This window comes from Furipterus horrens, unplaced genomic scaffold (genome assembly GCF_987537825.1).
Source record: "Furipterus horrens unplaced genomic scaffold, mFurHor1.1.pri manual_scaffold_6, whole genome shotgun sequence".
NCBI classification, from domain to species: Eukaryota; Metazoa; Chordata; class Mammalia; order Chiroptera; family Furipteridae; genus Furipterus; species Furipterus horrens.
The window spans coordinates 96,268,831-96,287,607 of record NW_028327176.1 but is presented as its reverse complement, the minus strand read 5'-3'; the positions used below and the strand labels follow the sequence as shown (position 1 = coordinate 96,287,607).

The 18,777-nt window shown below is 41.5% G+C and overlaps 1 protein-coding gene and 1 long non-coding RNA gene across 2 annotated transcripts in view; one reads left to right on the top strand and one right to left on the bottom strand.

Moving 5' to 3' along the window:
- Positions 1–15: 15 nt before the first annotated feature.
- On the top strand, positions 16–14,599 carry LOC150007025 (uncharacterized). The gene is made up of 2 exons (XR_016512012.1): positions 16–79; positions 14,475–14,599. It is a non-coding gene; the product is annotated as an uncharacterized LOC150007025 (long non-coding RNA).
- Positions 14,600–17,490: 2,891 nt separating this feature from the next.
- The window catches only part of BICRAL (BICRA like chromatin remodeling complex associated protein), a 77,020-nt gene continuing 75,733 nt past the window's right edge, over positions 17,491–18,777 (bottom strand). The window contains exon 12 of the mRNA XM_090282424.1: positions 17,491–18,577. Within this exon, the coding sequence (XP_090138550.1) occupies positions 17,787–18,577 (791 nt within the window). The 3' untranslated portion in view covers positions 17,491–17,786. The remainder of the gene's footprint in view (positions 18,578–18,777) is intronic.

The window sequence follows — 18,777 nt, the reverse complement described above, 5'->3', positions numbered from 1 at the left end:
TTCCGGTGGAGGGTGGGCTCAGCTCCTCCGGTTTCCGCTGGGCTGCGGGACTCTGGAAGCGAAGACAGGCAGTTTTGGGGTACGTTTAGCATTTTCGGTCGCTGCAGAGACAGCCGAGGTCTGCGGTTTTGGCTCTCATGCGTGGGCAGAGGTGCTGTGGACGACGTAAGATGGTGAAATGCAGCTCTGATTCTGTCTGCCCAGCTCCACCAGTGAGCCCTTGATCTGTATCTTAGCTTCCTTTTTCCATAAGATGAATATAATAATGGACCTTACCTGATAACGTTGCGAGGGTTATATGAGCTACTCCATATAAAGCGCTTAGCACACAGTCTGACAGTCAGCAGTCAACACTATGTTAGTTTTTAGTGCCAGACCAAACACTAGAAATTCCTCCTTGTCATCTCAGAACATTACCACTTTACCACCTGGAATATGCTTCCTTATCTCCTGGCCTTCATAATCCAATGAAAAATAACTAAAATCCTGTCTTATCTGAAAACCTCCAGAGCATCGCGTGTCAAGCATCAGTGTGCGTAGGAGCCACCTGGGGATCTTAATAAAATGCACATACATATTTTTTTATTCAGGAGGGGTGGAGGATTCAGGTAGATAGTTGGCATTTTTAACATGCTTCAAAGTGATGGGGGCTTCAGGTCTATAGGCTAAAGCCTCTTTCTCTGAATTCCTTCAGCACATTATTTTTTACATTTTTTCCCCACGATCTAGGAAGGCAGAGACCATGCCTGCCTTGGTCATCCCTGAGCCTACAGGTCTAGAACAGGTGGCACTATTTTGGGCCGGACAATTCTTTGTTATGGGGTGCTGTCCTGTGCATTTGTAGGGTGTTTAGCAGCATCCCAAACTTCCACCCACTATAAGCCGGTAGCACCCCCACGCCAGTTGTGACAAGTGTCTCCAGTCATTGCCAAGTATTTAGCACAGTATATTTATCCTAAGGGTCTAAGGCAATGTTATTTATTATTTGAGAATCAGCATTTACAGATATTACCACAAACTTTTAACCTGTAGTTTTTGGCTTATTTTCCCCCTAATTAGATTGGGTGCTTTGAAGGCAGGGAACATATCTTATAATTCTCTGAATCTTCTTACAGTACCCATCATCAGAACAATGGACACCCGCAGGGCAGCTTATTGGCATGTGTTATGTAACTAGTGCAACCTGAAAGATAGTGCTTTGCACAGAGCTCACTACCTGATGAATAAATATCGAAGGACAATACAGTCTTCAGGGTCACAGACTAGTGTGAGGCTTATTCTTACTCAACACCTCACCATGCATCTTACTTTGTAAAGAGCCAAAAACAGGAGGGTCACTGAAGTGTAAGACATCCTTTAGAGAGTGAACAAGTAACAGAAATAAGTCAATGTTGTGTAATTTCTCCTGTCTACAGATAAGAGGCAGGCTCTGTGGTACTGACATACTAGGAAGAGGAGGAATTTCAGGATATCAATATTCCAGGCTGAAAAGAGTTTGGAGGCCAGGATTTAGGAAAGGTTTCCCAATGCCAGCAGATGGTGCTAGGGGTGTACTTATTCTCAGTGCCAAAGCCATTGTTAAACCAGACTGATCAGAGGAAAAGGGATGGATGGAGTCCTCTTCAACCAAAAATTGTTCACCAACTGAACATGTTTACTCAGCTTTTCCCATGTGATCAAACAGTAGGTGAGCTACAGGCTTCGTTTGTTTGTTTGTTTTTGTTTTTTCCAAAATGAGGTTACTGAATGAGATTGTAGCATGGGCATTTACAGCCTCAAGAATCTTAATCTCTTTTTAGCTTGTCCTCAGAGGCTCTGTTTTCTTGATCACTTCAATTGTCCATCATTAGGAAAGGATTAAATAAATTATGGAAGACTGTTCAATTATATGCAGTGAGGTCCCAAAATCTCAATGGTAGATGTTTTTCATTTCTCAACCTGCTGACATGCATTCCCATTTCCTAACATTATCCCATTCTCTTGTGGACTGGTCTCTCTCTTGTCATGTACATTCTTGTGGGAGTGGAGTACCAAATCCACATGCTTGCCCTCCATACACAAATTGAAAGTGTCTCTGGGAGGTCTGTTTCAGTCCTCCCACCTGCCCAGTGGTTTTGAATCTTGAACAATGATGATGGAAGAAATGTAGGTTTGGGGCAAGACTTTTAAGAATTTCCACCTATAAGGGAGAGCTCCTGGAATGTCCTTGTTTCTCTCCTTTCTTTTTAAAAAAATTATTTTTATTGTTTTTCTATTACAATAGTCCCATTTTCCCCCCATTACTCCCCACCAGCCCACTCTTTCTCCCAGTCAGTCCCCACCCCATTGTCCATGTCCATGGGTTGTTTATACTAGTTCCTTTACTAAACCCTTTCCCTACTTACCTGCCTTCTCTCCCTCCCCTACTACTCCCTGATAACTATTATTCTGTTCCATGTTTACATGCCTCTGGTTCAACTTTGTTCATTTGTTTGTGTTGTTCATTAGTCTCCTGTATTAGGTGATATATGGTATTTGTCTTTCATTGCCTGTGTATTTCGCTAAGCATAATTCTCTCTAGTTCTATCCATGTTATCACAAATGGCAGGAGTTCCTTCTTTCTTTCTGCTGTGTAGTATTCCTTTGTATAAATGCACCACAGTTTTTTGATCCATTCATCCACTGATGGGCACTTAGGTTGTTTCCAGCATTTGGCTATTGTAAATAGCGCTACTATGAACATAGGGGTGCATGGATTCTTTTGAATTGGTGTTTCAGGATTCTTCAGGTATAATCCTAGCAGTGGAATTGCTGTTTCAAAAGCAGTTCCATTTTTAGTTTTTTGAGGAAATTTCCATAGTGTTTTCCATAGTGGCTGCACCAGTCTGCATTCCCACCAACAGTGCACTAGGGTTCCCATTTCTCCACATCCTCGCCAGCACTTGTTTATTGATTTGTTGATGATGGCCATTCTGACTGGTGTAAAGTGGTATCTCATTGTGGTTTTTATTTGCATCTCTTTGATGGCTAGTGATATTGAGCATTCTTTCATATGCCTATGGACCCTCTGTATATCCTCTTTGGAGAAGTGTTTGTTCAGGTCCTTTGCCCAGTTTTTAATTGGCCTGTCTTCTTGGCGTTGAGACATATAAGTCTTTATATATTTTGGAGCTCAATCCCTTGTCTGAGGTATCATTGGCAAATATGTTTTCCATTATGGTTGGTTCCCTTTTCATCTTGCTGATGTTTTCTTTTACTGAGCATAAACTCTTTAGTTTGATGTAGGCCCATTTGTTTATTCTTTCCTTTATTTCCCTTACCTTAGGAGATATATTGGTGAAAATATTGCTATGTGGGATATCTGAAATTTTCCTGCCTATGTTTTCCTCTAGGGTTTTTATGGTGTCATGTCTTACATTTAAGTCTTTGATCCATCTTGAGTTTATTCTGGTGTGTGGTGTAAATTGGTGATCTAGTTTCATTCTTTTGCACATTCCTGTCCACTTTTCCCAGCACCATTTGTTGAAAAGGCTCTTCTCACTCCATTTTATGTTCCTTCCCCCTTTGTTGAATATTAGTTGGCCATACAGACTAGGGTTTATTTTTGGGCTCTCTATTCTGTTCCATTCATCTATATGTCCGTTCTTATGCCAGTACCAGGCTGTTTTGATTACAGTGGCTTTGTAGTATAGTTTGATGTCAGGTATTGTGATTCCCCTACTGTGTTCTTCTGTCTCAAGGTTGCTGTGGCTATTTGGGGTCTTTTTTGGTTCCATATAAGTTTTTGAAGTATTTGTTCTAGGTCTGTGAAATATGTCACTGGTATTTTAATAGGGATTGCATTGAATCTGTAAATTGCTTTGGGTAATATGGACATTTTAATGATGTTGATTCTTCCCATCCATGAACATGGTATATGCTTCCATTTATTTGTATCTTCCTTAATTTCTTTCTTCAGTGTTATATAGTTTTCTGAGTACAGGTCTTTTATCCCTTTGGTTAAGTTTATTCCTAGGTACTTTATTTTTCTTGTGGCTATAGTAAATGGGATTTTTTTCTAGTTTCTATCTGATTTTTTATTGTTAGTGTACAGAAATGCCTTCAATTTCTGAATATTGACTTTGTACCCCGCTATTTTGCCAAATTCAGTTATTATGTTGAGTAGTTTTTTAGTGGAGTCTATAGGGATTATTTTTTAATTTTATTTTTTTGTTATTCAATTAGTTGTCCCGTTTTTTCCCCCATTGCTCCCCCCTCCCAGCCCATCCCTTCTCCCACAATTATATCCCTCCCCGTTGTCCATGTCCATGAGTCATTCATATACGTTCCTTAACTAGACCCTTCCCTTACTTATCCCCCTTCTCTCCCTCCCCCCTCCCCCCTACTGACTACTATTCTAGTCTTTGCCTATTTAGTTCGTTTGTTTGTGTTGCTCTTTAGTTTTCTGTATTGGGTGATATCATATGGTATTTTGCTTTCTTTGCCTGGCTTATTTCACTAAGCATAATATAGGGATTTCTATGTACACTATCATGTTATCTGCAAATAATGACAGTTTTACTTTCTCTTTTCCAATTTGGATGCCTTTTATTTCTTTTTCTTATCTGATTGCTGTGGCTAGAACTTCCAAGACTATGTTGAATAGGAATGGAGAGAGTGGACATCCTTGTCTTGTTCCTGATCTCAGGGGGAATGCTCTCAGTTTTTGTCCATTGAGTATGATGTTGGCTTCAGGTTTTTCATACATGGCCTTTATTGTGTTGAAGTATGCTCCCTCTATTCCCATTTTGCTGACTGTTTTCATCATAAATGAGTGTTGTACTTTATCAAATGCTTTTTCAGCATCTATTGATGTGATCATGTGGTTTTGTCTTTCATTTTGTTTATGTGGTGTATTATGTTTATTGATTTGTGAATATTAAACCATCGTTGCATCCCTGGGATGAATCCCACTTGATTGCGGTGTATGATCTTTCTAATGTGTTGCTGGATCCGGTTTGCCAATATTTTGTTGAGGATTTTAGCATCTATGTTCATCAGTGATATTGGCCTGTAGTTTCCTTTTTTTGTTGTGTTTTGACCTAGTTTTTGGAATTAGGGTAATACTGGCTTCATAGAAAGACTTTGGGAGTCTTCCCTCTTCTCGGATTTTTTAGAATAGTTTGAGAAGGGTAGGCATTAGTTATTCCCTAAGCGTTTTGTAAAATTCTCCTGTGAAGCCATCCAGTCCAGCGCTTTTGTGTGCCAGGAGTTTTTTGATTACTGCTTCAATTCCACTCTTTGTTATTGGTCTGTTCAGGCTTTCTGCTTCTTCTTGATTCAGTTTTGGAAGATTATATGTTTCTAGAAATTTGTCCATTTTATCTAGGTTGTCAAGTTTCTTGCCATACAGTAGTTTGTAGTAATTTCTTACAATCCTTTTTATTTCTGTGATATCGGTTGTGATTTCTCCTCTTTTGTTTCTGATTTTGTTTATTTGGGTCCTCTCTCTTTTCTTCTTGATGAGCCTGGCTAAAGGCTTGTCGATTTTGTTTATCTTTTCAAAGAACCAGCTTCTGCTTTTGTTGATCTTTTTAATTGTTTGTTTCGTCTCTATGTCATTTAATTCTGCTCTAATCTTGACTATTTCCTCCCTTCTACTTGCTCTGGGTTTTGTTTGTTGTTGTTTTTCTAGTTCTTGTAGCTGTAGGGTTAGATTTTTTATTTGAGATTCTTCTATCCTTTTCATGTATGCCTGTATTGCTATGAACTTTCCTCTCAGGACTGCTTTTGCTGTGTCCCATAGGTTTTGGGCTGTCCTGTGTTCATTATCATTTGTTTCTAGAAACTTCTTGATTTCTTCCTTGATGTCATTGTTAACCCATTCATTACTTAATATCATGTTATTAATTATCCATGAGTTTGAATGTCTTTTTTTCCTTGAGGTTGATTTCTAGTTTCAAGGCATTGTGATCTGAGAAGATCCTTGATATAATTTCAATTTTCTTGAATTTGTTGAGGTTTGTTTTGTGTCCTGCCATGTGGTTTATCCTTGAAAATGTTCCATGTGCACTTGAAAAGAATGTATATTTTGCTTCTTTGGGGTGAAAAGTTCTATATATATATCAGTTAAGTCCATGTGGTTTAGCATGTTGTTCAATGCCTGTATATCCTTGGTGTTTCTTTGCTTCAAAGATCTGTCCGTTGTTGACAATGGGGTGTTAAAGTCCCTTACTATGAGTGTGTTGCTGTTGATATCCTTCTTATAGTCTTCCAATATTTTCCTTATATATTTGGGTGCTCCTGTATTGGATGCATATGTTTACCAGGATTATATCTTCTGGATGGATTTTTCCCTTAAGTATTATGAAATGTCCTTCTTTGTCTCTTTTTATGGTTTTTGTTGGGAAATCTATTTTGTCTGATATAAGCATTGCTACCCCAGCTTTTTTTCATGTCATTTGCTTAGAATACTTTTTTCCATCCCTTCACTTTCAGTCTGTGTAGATCTTTTGTTCTGCATTGGGTCTCATTTAGACAGTATATGTGTGTGTTGTGTTTCTTATCCATTCAACTACCTTATGTCTTTTGATTGTTGCATTTAATTCATTTACATTTAAGGTTGTTATTGACAGGTACTTATTAATTGTGATATTTTCCCCTTTTGTGCCTATGTTTCTCTCTCTCCTTTTTTTATTCTTTTTTTTAATACTTTTTATTTTACTTTATTAATTTTAATTTAATTTAATTTCATTTATCTGAGCCACAGCAGCCAGGATTTTCTTCATCTTCTTAAGTTCCTTTAGCACAGTGGTTCTCAACCTTCTTAATGCTGCAACCCTTTAATACAGTTCCTCATGTTTTGGTGACCCCCAACCATAAAATTATTTTTGTTGCTACTTCATAACTGTAATTTTGCTACTGTTATGAATCATAATGTAAATATCTGATATGCAGGATGTATTTTCATTGCTACAAATTGAACATAATTAAAGCATAGTGATTAATCACAAAAACAATATGTAATTATATATGTGTTTTCCGATGGTCTTAGGCGACCCCTGTGAAAGGGTCGTTTGACCCCTAAAGGGGTTGCGACCCACAGGTTTAGAACCACTGCTTTAGCATTTCTTGCACTGCTGGTTGGGTAGAGATGTATTCTTTTAGCCTTTTTTTGTTTGGGAAACTCCTTATTTCACCTTCCATTTTGAATGAGAGCCTTGCTGGGTAGAGTAGTCTTGGTTGTAGGCCTTTGTTTTTCATCACTTGAAATATTTTTTGCCATTCCATTCTGGCTTGTAGTGTTTCTGAGAAATCAGTTGATAGCCTTATCAGAGCTCCCGTGTTATTTGCTGTTTCTCTCTTGCTGCCTTTAGGTTTCTCTCTTTGTCTTTGAATGTTGCCATTTTAATTATGATGTGCTTTGGAGTGGGCCTTTTTGGGTTCATCTTCATTGGGACTCTCTGTGTCTCCTGGACTTGCATGACTTTTTCTCTCATCAAGTTAGAAAAATTTTCTGTCATTATTTTTTCAATCAGGTTTTCTATCCCATGCTCCTCTTCTTCTCCTTCCTGTATCCCTATGATACGAATATTGTTTCATTTCATGTTGTCCTGCAGTTTTCTTAAACTCTCTTCATTCATTTTCAGTCTTTTTCATTTTGTTGCACTGTCTGGGAATTTTTGTCCTCTAACTCCCTGATCCGATCCTCTGCTTCATTTAGCCTGCTTTTAATTCCTTCTACTGTGTTTTTCAGTTCAGAAATTGTAGTCTTCATTTCTTCCTGGTTCTTATTGATAGTTTCTGTGCCCTTTTTTTATGCTGGTGTAGTTCTCAGTAAGTTCCTTGTAGCTTCCTTGAAGTTCTTTGTAGTTTCTCTGGAGTTCTTTGTAGTTCCCCTGGAGTTTGTTGTAGTTTTCTTTGAGTTTCTTGAGTTCATTGAGCTTCCTCATTTCTATTGTTTTGAATTCCATGTCTGATAGTTTGCTTGCCTCTGTTTCATCTATCCTTCCTTCTGGGAATTCCTCCTATTCTTTTGGTGGGGTGTTGTTCCTGTTTGGTGGGGTGTTATTCTGCCTCCCCATTTTGGGCGCTGGTCTTTTTTGTTTCTGCCTCCTATTAATCTGTTTTATTTTCTGCCTTTGTGGTCTGACCTTCTGTGGTAGGAATCTGTGTGATTCAGTGGTGCAGACTCCTTGATCTCCTTAACTTGATGCTCTTGGGATGCCCTTTATGCCTTTTATTTGGACTCTAGTAGCCTTTTGTGTTTTTTGTTGTGTTGCTCTTTGGTGGGTCCTTCCCTTAAATTAGCTGATTGAGAGTCACTCTGTCCACTTCTGACAGTTGTTGAGCTGCCTCTGGCTGATGCCTCTTGGAGGGGAGTAGTCTGCTTATGAGATTTCTCCTGTAGCACTGAGGTTTAGTCTTCCCTGGGATCTCGTCCGCTGCTCCTCCAGTTTTTTCTGCAGAACCAGCGTCCAAAACTTTCCAAAGCTCCCCTAGTTCATTTCACCTTCTTTCGCCTGCAGCCCAGATCAAGCGTGGCAAGTGCACTTTTTCCTGCCAGTCAGCGGGTGGGTCAGGGCAGCAGGCGGCTCGAGGGTGGGGTGTTTGGGTGTTCCCCTGTGCTGGCGCGCAGGCTGGGGGTGTTCCTCTGTGCGCAGGCCAGGGGCGTTCTCCCATGCTGGCTGGGGCTGCGCGGGCTGGTGACGTTGCCCTGTGCTGGTGGTGGGCAGGCCAGAGGTGTTCCCTCGCACTGGCTGGCATGCGCACTGGCAAGTAGCTATCCCCTGCTCCGGCGGTTGGACGCGCCGGAGGCTTTCCGCCGCGCTGGCTGGTGGGGCGTTCCTCTGCGCTGGGCGGGTGCTCAGTGGGGGTGGTGGGTGTAGGGGCGGAGCGCACCCCTGCAAGTGGGCTCCTGCTTGCGCTCCTCAAGGATCTCGCCTTGCCCCACCCCTAGCCTTTTCTCCCCAATTTACAATAAACAATCAAATTTTTTTAAGAAAGAAAAATATAATAAAAAACCAAACCACATAAAAAAGAGAACACTGCTCCCAGCCTCCCAGAGCCAAACGTCACCTGGCCAACTCCTGGGTCTGCTGGTGGGCACAGCCTGGATCTCCACCTCTGACTGCTCTCAGGAGTGACCCAGGGGCATTGAGAAAACTTTGTGCTCCTCCGGCTGCTGCCTGGGGAGCCAAGCCAGCCAGAACTCGTGCCTCTCCAATGTCCCCTCTGGGAACCTCACCAGACAGGTCGCTCAAAGGCAGCCTCCTCTGCCGCCAGCAGCACCAAAGCTCAACTCCCGCAAGTATCCAGATGTTAACGGATGCTCTGTCCGCATTCAGCTGAAACTAAAGACCAGTCTCTGGAGCAAGCAAGGGCAGCCTCTCCTTACTCATCCGCCATCTTCTAGTTCCCTGCTATCCTCTCCTTCTCAAGAGTAGTGTTTTTTGCAAACTTCCCTATAATCTTTATCCCTCCTATAAAACTACTTTATGCTAGTTAACCAGATCGGTTTCTGTTGCTTGCAACCAAAGAATAGTGACTATTCTGGAAAATATATGTATTGTATTTTGTTTTTTTTTATTATATATTTTTATTTTTGGGCTGTAAATGTATTTGTATGTAACAATTTTGGAAGGATGAATAAGAAAGTGTAGGTGGGTGTTACTTTTGAAAATGGGAGTGGGGCCTGGAATGGGAACAAGACTGACATTTTTTTGTATGCCTTTTTTAATCACATTAAAAAAAATTTAACACAAAGCTCTCTCTAGGTTTTTGCGATTTGCCTGTTTTAGAAACTACTTGACTGTTTTTTCTTTTTTTAAAAGTATTTTATTGATTATGTTGTTACAGTAGTCCCAATTTTTTTTCCCTTTTCTTCCCTCTGCCTAGTATCCCTGTTCCCAACAGCAATCCCACCCCTCTTAGTTCATGTCCATGGGTTGTGCATATAAGTTCTTTGGCTTCACCCTTTCCTATATTATTCTTACCCCTGTCTATTTTGTACCAACCAATTATGCTTCTGTTCCTATTCTGGTTTGCTTAGTTGGATTTTTTTTTTATTTTTATTTATTAAAAAAATAATTTATTTGTTTATTTTTTAGAGAGAGGGGAAAGGAGAAAGGGAGGGAGAGAAACATCACTGTGTGGTTTCCTCTCACTTGCATCCCCAACTGGGGACCTGACGTGCAACCTAGTTATGTGCCCTGCCTGGGAATCGAACCAGCGACACGTGGTTCGCAGGCCGATGCTCAATCCACTGAGCCACACCAGCCAGGGTTTGTTTTTAGTTTTTAGATTCAGTTGATAGTTGTGAGTTTCTTGTCATTTTAAGTGTTTATGGTTTTGATCTTCTTTTTCTTAAATAAGTCCCTTTAACATTTCATATAATAATGGCTTGGTGATGATGAACTCCTTTAGCTTTACCTTGTCTGGAAAGCACTCTACCATTCTAAATGATAGCTTTGCTGGGTAGACTAATCTAGCTTGTAGGTCCTTGCTTTTTATCACTTTGGATACTCTTGCCAGTCCCTTCTTGCCTGCAAAGTTTCTTTTGAGAAATCAGCTGAGAGTCTTATAGGAGCTCCTTTGTAGATAACTCTTTTTCTCTTGCTGCTTTTAAGATTCTATCTTTATCTTTAACCTTTGGCATCCTAGTTATGATGTGTCTTGGTGTGGTCCTCTTTGTGTCCATCTTGTTTGAGACTCTCTGCGCTTCCTGGACCAGTATGTCTATTTCCTTCACCAAATTTGGGAATTTTTCCTTCATTATTTTTTCAAATAAGTTTTCAAATTCTTGCTTTTCCTCTTCTCCTTCTGGCACCCCTATGATTCAGATGTTGTTGGTATGTTTGGAGATGTCCCAGAGGCTCCTTATACTATCCTCATTTTTTTTTGTTTTGAATTCTTTTTTCCTCTTGCTGTTCTGGTTAAATGCTTTTTTCTTCTGTTCCAAATCACTGATTTGAATCTCAGCTTCATCCCCTCCACTGCTGGTTCCCTGTGGAGTTTTCTTTATTTCACTTAATGTAAACTACATTTATGCCTGGGTTTTCTTTATGCTGTTGCAGTACCCAATAATTTCTTTGAGCATCCTGATAACCAATGTTTTGAACTTTTCATCTGATAGGTTATCTCCATTTCATTTAGTTCTTTTCCTGGAGTTTTATTCTGTTCTTTGGGCCATGTTTCCTGTGTCCTCAATTTGGCAGCCTCCCTGTGTTTGTTTTTGTGTTAAGTAGAGTTGCTTTGACTCGCTTAGTAGCATGGCCTATTGCAGAAAAGGAACCTGTAAATTGTGGGGGCAGAGCCTTAGGTAGCTACCAGGGTGGGGCAACCTGCTTCACCGCTTTGTGGCTGTGTGTGTGGAAGGGCTCAGAGGGGACAATGCCTCCTCTGTCTGGCCTCTGGAGACTGCCCAAGAGGAAGCTGTCTCCATGGCACTCGCCTCCTTGCCAGTCACCTTACTTTCTCTCCTCCCTGTATGACTCCTACGCCCTCCCAGCTGTTTCCCTGGTGCTGAATCTCAGAGGGGGTGGGTCTGCATGAGTCCCAAGTCCATTGCAGGCCCTTTAAGAGGTCTCAAGAATCCCGCAGTTTCTTCTGCCACCCCAACTCCCACTCGTTTTTGCAGCCGTAATTATGGGGACTTATCTTCCTGATGCTGGAATGTTGGGCAGGGTGGTCTGGCCTGGGGCTGGGATCGCTTCCTCCAGAGGTATCCCTCCCAATTCTTATCCACCACACGTGAATGTGGGACTGCCCGTTCCACCGCTTCTCCCTGCTTCTGCCCCTCCAACCATCTGGATGAACGTGGCTTCTCTAAATCCTTGGTTGTCGAACCTCCATATAGCTTGACTTTCTGATGTACCCGGGTGATACTTGTTTTGTAGTCTAGCTATAATTTTTGTTGTAGTTGTGTGCAGAGGCAAAGCATGTTTACCTATGCCTCCATCTTGGCCCTTGACTATATGTTTCTTAAGACTCCTTTTAGGGCCAACATTTTGTGGTTCTCTGAACTGACCCCTGGATCCCTTTGCTAACACATCCCACAATAAGTTATGTCAGTATACCCTGCACTTGGGGATTATTTGGAATCCTACTCTTTTTCACTTGAGATAATTGAGCACTGCCTTCTCAGTAAGGCAAAACCACCACACTCAACACACCTGAAAGGGGCTCCACCTTTAGTTTCCTATCCCCACACTTCTTTCTCGGAATATGACCCTTCTTGCAGACTACTTTGTTTGGTTTCAAGCTTTCCTCGTTGCTTCCTCATAGAGACATCAGTTACCAGGCAGCATGTGACAAAGAGATTATAGCAGACCCTGAAATAACATCGTTTTGTTGTAACACTGATGAGATGCTGTAGGAACTTAACTCTTGTTCATATCAATTAGCTTATGGTAAAATTGATTTTGTTACATGTTGTTTCGCTGAAGTTCCAAGAACCTATCAATGACCTTAAGTGAGGACTTGCTATAGTGTTAGAGCAGCCAGATGAGCCTGGCGTTGGAGAAGACAACATGGGCAACAGCTTTTGATCTTGAAAAACAAGCAACAGTGGGAAGGAAAAAGAGAACAGGTGAAGGGCAGCAGTCTTTTGAGGGTCAAGAGTAGACACAGGAAAGCTAGGGTAGAAAGGAGACAGTGTGCAGCAGGTAAGACCAAAAACAAAACCAGAAAAACCCAAACCTCTTCTGAATTATTTCAGGGATAAAGGGACATTAGCTTTTCTACCTTCCATACTTCTTCAATAACACCTCATTTTACACTCTAAGAAATGGAGGGTTAGGACAAGTCTTCCCAGTTTATTGGGGAGGAAGCTGAGGCTGAGAGTAACTTGCATGAAGGTGTCTTATTAGGTGTTAGGTGAAGTACTGGCACCTGTTTCCAGATTCTGCTGCCAAAGGCACTTTCTACCCACTTCCTTGCACTGCTTTCCTTGACTGTCAGAGAAATGATTTTTTTCCAGAAGGATCTCTTTGCCTTCGCAAATGTTGTCAAAGGCCAGGCCGGCTACAGTGCCTGTCTATAAGAAATACAGATTAGGGTTCTCATAAAGTCCTCTCACCTGTAGCAATGTAGACACGAGGCTGTTCACATAACCATTGGTGTGTAAACTGAACCAGGTTTCTCCATGTATTTAACACTATAATTACAAAATTCATGTACCTTCATTCCTGCAGAAAGTATATATATATTTCCATACATAACCCAGGAAACTGTACTAAGAACCAGGGCATGGAAATACAGTTTGTAGCTCTCTACCAAATGGCAGTCCTAAAGAATTGTAGCCCTGGTTTCTTTGCTCTGGAACTCCAGTCAGTTCCCAAATGTAATGCAGTTGTTTGCTTGTTTTCTCTCAAGATTGAGAGCTCCTCGAACAGAGAAACCAATAGTGAATTACACACATCCCCAGTGTCTGGCACAGTGCCTGTAAACTGCTCAGAGGCGTGGTGGTTGATGCTCTCCACTCTCAGCTGGATCCCCTGGAGTGCTCTCTCTGGGAGATGGGAGGATACACACAGGACTGGAACAGAGTCAGAGTCTGGACCCAGGGCTTAGACCCTTGAGGATAGCACAGCTAGTCCTGCTTGAGGGATGCCGTTTCAGTGATCCCCAGATGGTAGCATTTGTTTCTTTTCCCTTCTCTTGAACCTCAAGAATCCATAGGCTACTTTCTCCACATCAGGGAATACCCTTTCCTGAAACAAGGCCTCCCACACACAAGGCAGAAAGCTTTAACCATCTTCAGAGAAGATGGTTTCTCCTCTGGGCCTGCCTCTGGGGAACAGAGACCAATTCTAACTAAGCAGCCAGGTGACCCTTCCTTTCTAACTCTTCATTCATGGGGCACCCCCACTGCAAAGGGCCCAAAGAGGGACAAAATGTAATGATGTACACACATCTATCCTTAGCAAGAAGAGAAGCTTGACATCAGGGCAACACTGCAAAAGACGTTAAGGGATCCATCCACTAATACAATGGTTCCAGCAATAATTATTCTAATTTCTGTTAGTTATATGAGGACAACTTCCTATTTATATTATATATTGATTATTGCTGAAACTTGTGTTTATGACTGCTACTGCTTTAAGGTTAGGGGGGAGCAATGAAAGGGGTCTAAGTATAAATTACAGTCCCCTGTCCCCCCCCCCCCAATTTAAGGAGTCCTATACCCTTACCCCTAGAAATACATTTCATCCTCTGTTAATTTCCTTAACAATTTAGGTAGTCATACTCGTGAGCACAAGAACTCAGAAGGGCCTCAAGGTGCTGATTTTACAGATAAGGTTACAGACATATTTCTGAATACAATTTGGCCAAAGGTGTGACTCCAAAGAGAAACATGTTAATTCTGGAACAAGTCTTATGTAAAATAGTTTTCTTTACCCCTTAGCCTTCTTGTCCTTGCAGAAACAAAACATAAGACCATATGGAAGAAAACTCCCTACAGACTGAAACTCACTGATGTAACTTCTCAAATGACCCCACTTATCTTTCCTCAGGTGAGGAAGGACCCGTGTGACAGGAGTGGGACGGAGGTCAGAGATGTGCATGATGAAACTTTCTCACTGACTGTTTAATTTGTAACTGTTTGGAAAGGCCAATCTATTAAAACCCTACCCCCTCACTGGTTTGGCTACTTTCTGGCAATGGTACGTATATTTAAATAGAACTCCCACTGAACACTTACCCGTTTCTTCTGGGAAAAGCAGCCACTCCTACTTGCAAAATCAAGACAATCACAGTTGCACGTTTTCCCAAATCTTTGGCTGTATTGCAATGGTTGCTTCATTTTGTAATCTCCAACTAAACATTTCCTAACCATGGATTAACAATATAGTTACTGACTGGTTTCTTTAACAGTATTTATCCAACATAACAAAATAAACTGCAATTTGTTATACTTTTTTTTACAAAACATTTTATAAATATTTTTACAAAATGTATACAAAGCAATTTCAAGTGAGACATACTATACAAATGAAGGTATTTAAGCAAATAAAGCCCACACCACACTGACAGTGAGTGACGCGTCCTCTTTTAAGTCAAGTCAGTCTGTAAGGCCTCCCTAATCTAACAAAGTCTACTAAATTCTTCAGAGCTAAAATAGTTCTTTTTTTGTAATTGCCAGTTTAAAATTTGCTTTATCTTTAGGCAGTACTTAAGGACACAGAAAATCAAATGCTTAATAACAAATTCACACTTTTCCACAACAACAGAAGAAAAAGGAAGAAAGAAAATGGTTTTCGTTACTGAGTACAAGTAATTCTAAAACTTAACTTTGACTATGAACCTGAACAACTGAATGGTGGCCATCCGAGGCTGAGCTCTCTTACCCTTTGCCAGAGGGGGCTCGACATGCAGGTTATGACCTATGTGCACATAACCTAATCACAGGAGTAAAATGCATCTTGTAATCTTCATTTGTCATTATCTAGAATCTTTCCTCCATAAAAAGTAAGCTTACATACAAGGACACAGAAATTTACAAGTTTCATTTTGGTAAATTAGGCTCTCCATTTGCTAGACAGGTGTCAGGGCTTAAAATCCCTTTAAGGTGGTGTATAGAAAGGCTAGGATTGGGGGTAGAAGAGGTGTGACAAATGGTACACAAAACGTATCTTGTCTCTTAAGAATTCCACTGATTCGCAGTAATTAATGTAATTCATCAGTAGCCTTCATGAGGGCTTCCAGGTATGAAGTTCCACAATGAGAAGAATTTGATCAGGAGTGACCATCTTTAAGTCTTGCTAGGAATTAGGGGAGTATGAGCCCTATGGGAAGAAGAGCCTATGAAGTCATGGGGTTCAGGGCAGGGTGTTACCTTAGAGCTGCCCAAACAGAAGGTTCCAACTGGTAACACCAACTTATCTTTCTAATATGTTACAATAAAGGATAAAGGGCAAATCTGCAACTTGGACATTGGCACAAGTAAGGAAAAAATGGTAACCTTAAGAGGGCCCAGATTTTCCAATTTCTATTGGCCGTGGGCTGGAAGTGGGGAGAAGGTACTTTGCTTTTGTGAAGACTGGCTGTCTTTGTATGTGGGACAAAGGGGCAGGGAGAGGATAGGTCTTTTGCTGCTGTGTTTTCTAGTAATCAGAGGCCTTCCTTTTCATCACAGGCCAATCTGGAAAATAAATGTCCAACATGATGACAATGGGAGTCATCCCCATTCTGGTGATAGCCAGAAGCAGATCTGGCAATGTGTCAGAGTGGAGACCAGTGGGTGTACCTCTGAAGCCAGAGAGAGATAAACAGAATAAATGAAAGAGTGCATACACATAAGAGAGAGTATGTGTACAAGCTGTAACCATGATGACCTCCGGATCTGAACAGCTCAGGCACATTCACATATACATGTGTGATAATACATATCAAATGCCATTAAGTAGGTAGCTTTCCCAGGGACAGTACATAACTGATGGCTACAATAACATTGAGAATGAAAGTAACAACAGGAATGGGATGACCTGGGGCAGGTAGAGAAGAAAGGAAACCGGGGAAAGCTCCCTGAAAAGAAATATAAATAAATAAAGCAATAAGTCATGTTCACTCATATGAACATAGGCCAAACACAAACCGTGACAGGGCATGTCCTTTGGCTCTCAAGTGGGAATCCCACGTCTCAGATCTCCCCTTTCTGTGGTGGGCTGGCTGGGTACCTTTGGTTTGTTTGTGTTTTGGTAATCATTGCTCCCAGGGGTGACTACTGTTCTCAGACAACAAGAAGCATAAACAAGGCCAAAGTCCCTTTAAGGTTTAAACTGAAAAATTACAACATCATTTTCAAATGAAAGTGCTTTTGACACTTGGCTATTTGTGGTAGGAGAGGTGCAAAGAGAGGTTAAATGAAACAAAACCCAGCAACAAACAAAAATGTACATCATATGTTGACTATATCCAATCATAACATGTAAAATGCTTGTTTTTTTTCTCAATAGTTAACATATATATGCTTTTACATATATACATATTGTATTCCTCATGGCTCTATCCCGGCCTCCCTGTACACTGTGCCACTTAACTGGTTTCCATTTTCATTTAGCTTGGTGAAATGATCTCAAGTCATGTTATTAAGAATAGAGCATTGCCTAGATGAAATCCAACATGGATATGCTGAAAAAGCATGAGGTTTTGCTCTAGGAGCATCGGGAAAGCACTTGAACAATGAACAAGGAAGCCCTGCAAATGCCCCGCTTGTGCGCTACCCTAGCACTGAGGGGTCCCCGGCGGAGCCACCAGCAACATACTGCTCAGAGATGACTGAAGGGGAGGACCTTGTGGTCTCCCCTCCAACAACAACAAAAAAAACCCAGAAAATCAAAATTTTGAGATACAGTGGGAAATTCTTTAAAAAGTAGCTTCTATTAGTCCTGCTTGATTTTCTTTAGTAAGTCTGTTCTTTCAAATGACTTATGATTGTCAGAATTTTACCCAGGGCCAAGTGTACTGTGATCTCACTGAGTTACAGTATTTTAAAAAAACAACAGGTAAAGCAAAAAAAAAAAAAAAAAAAAAGAAAAGAAAAAAAGAAAAAGATATGACTGAAAGCGCTTTCAGAATACTTGAAATGCGTCGGGCCTATCAGACCGCTTTCTAACAAGGATGAACTTTACTAAAGGATCTCCCTGTAACCCCGATGAGTATTGCTCTTAAACAAAGAACAGGATTGAGATTAGAAAGAATAACCTGTGATGAAAGATCAAGCAGTTCTGGAGACAGGAGACTAAGTCCATTTCCTTTTGCCAGGAAAGACTGTAACTTGTCCGGGGCGGGGTCTGGGCAGGGGGGCAGGGGAAGTACTGCTGCTATTAACACTCTAGGATACTATTTACAGCTGCTTCTAAAATGGAGTCAGTTTCTACAACGCCTTCACTGTGGTCCGGGATGAACTTTTCCAGGCAGTTTTCCTGCGAAGCCATTGGAGAAAAGTTGGGGAAATCTAACTCAACAGAGCCGCTAATGGTGGGGTCACTCTGGGTCTGCCGCCCAGCCTTTTTGAGTTCCAAGATGTTTTTAAACGTTGTTTCCAAACTCTTAGTGAGCTGGATATCTGGCTGGGGCTCGCCTGACCCTTTCATGATGTCTGTGTGTAAAACTTCATTCTTTGGAGAATTCCTCAGAGTTTTGTCCTGGAAGGAATTGTTACACGTCATCTCCAAGTGAGAATCTGCTAGTATACCCGAGAGTTTGCTCTCAGTAGTACCATGATCTGGTCTGGATGAGGTTTTCCGGGGCCCTTCAGGGCCGGGAGCGCACTCGCTGCCCTTCATGGAGTCTCTCCGGCTGGTTTTCTCTTCAGACGTGCTCCGGTACTGAACTATGCCCACTTTGTCAAATTTCAGTGCTCTGCCGAGGCATTCAGTTTTTTTAGAAATGTTTCCTTCTGCGGAGACCACGATGTGATTAGGCACTGGATGAAATTGGTCATGATTCACTGGTTCTGCCACGCCTGGTTTGGCTCGGTCTCTGCTTTGGGCCTTTGCTGCCAGATGGAGAGAGCTGGTTGTTTTACTGCCGTGCTTGTCATTCCTGCCAAACTGCGTCTCCTGAGCAGCTTTATCAGGTTTGAAGGAACAACAGAAATCAGCTTGAAAACCCTCTGGAAATGGGAACAAAAAGAACATTGATGAATGAAGGAGAGGGTAAGGGCAATACAACAGACCCTCCATGGGTCACGTGCAAAGCCATCCTGCCCCAGCCCAGCTCGCCCCACCGAGACAGTCTTTCCTGTCCAAGAAGATGCAGAAGCACAATACTCGAGGGGGCATCCCACAAAAGTAACCTGGGCTGTGGGGCTGC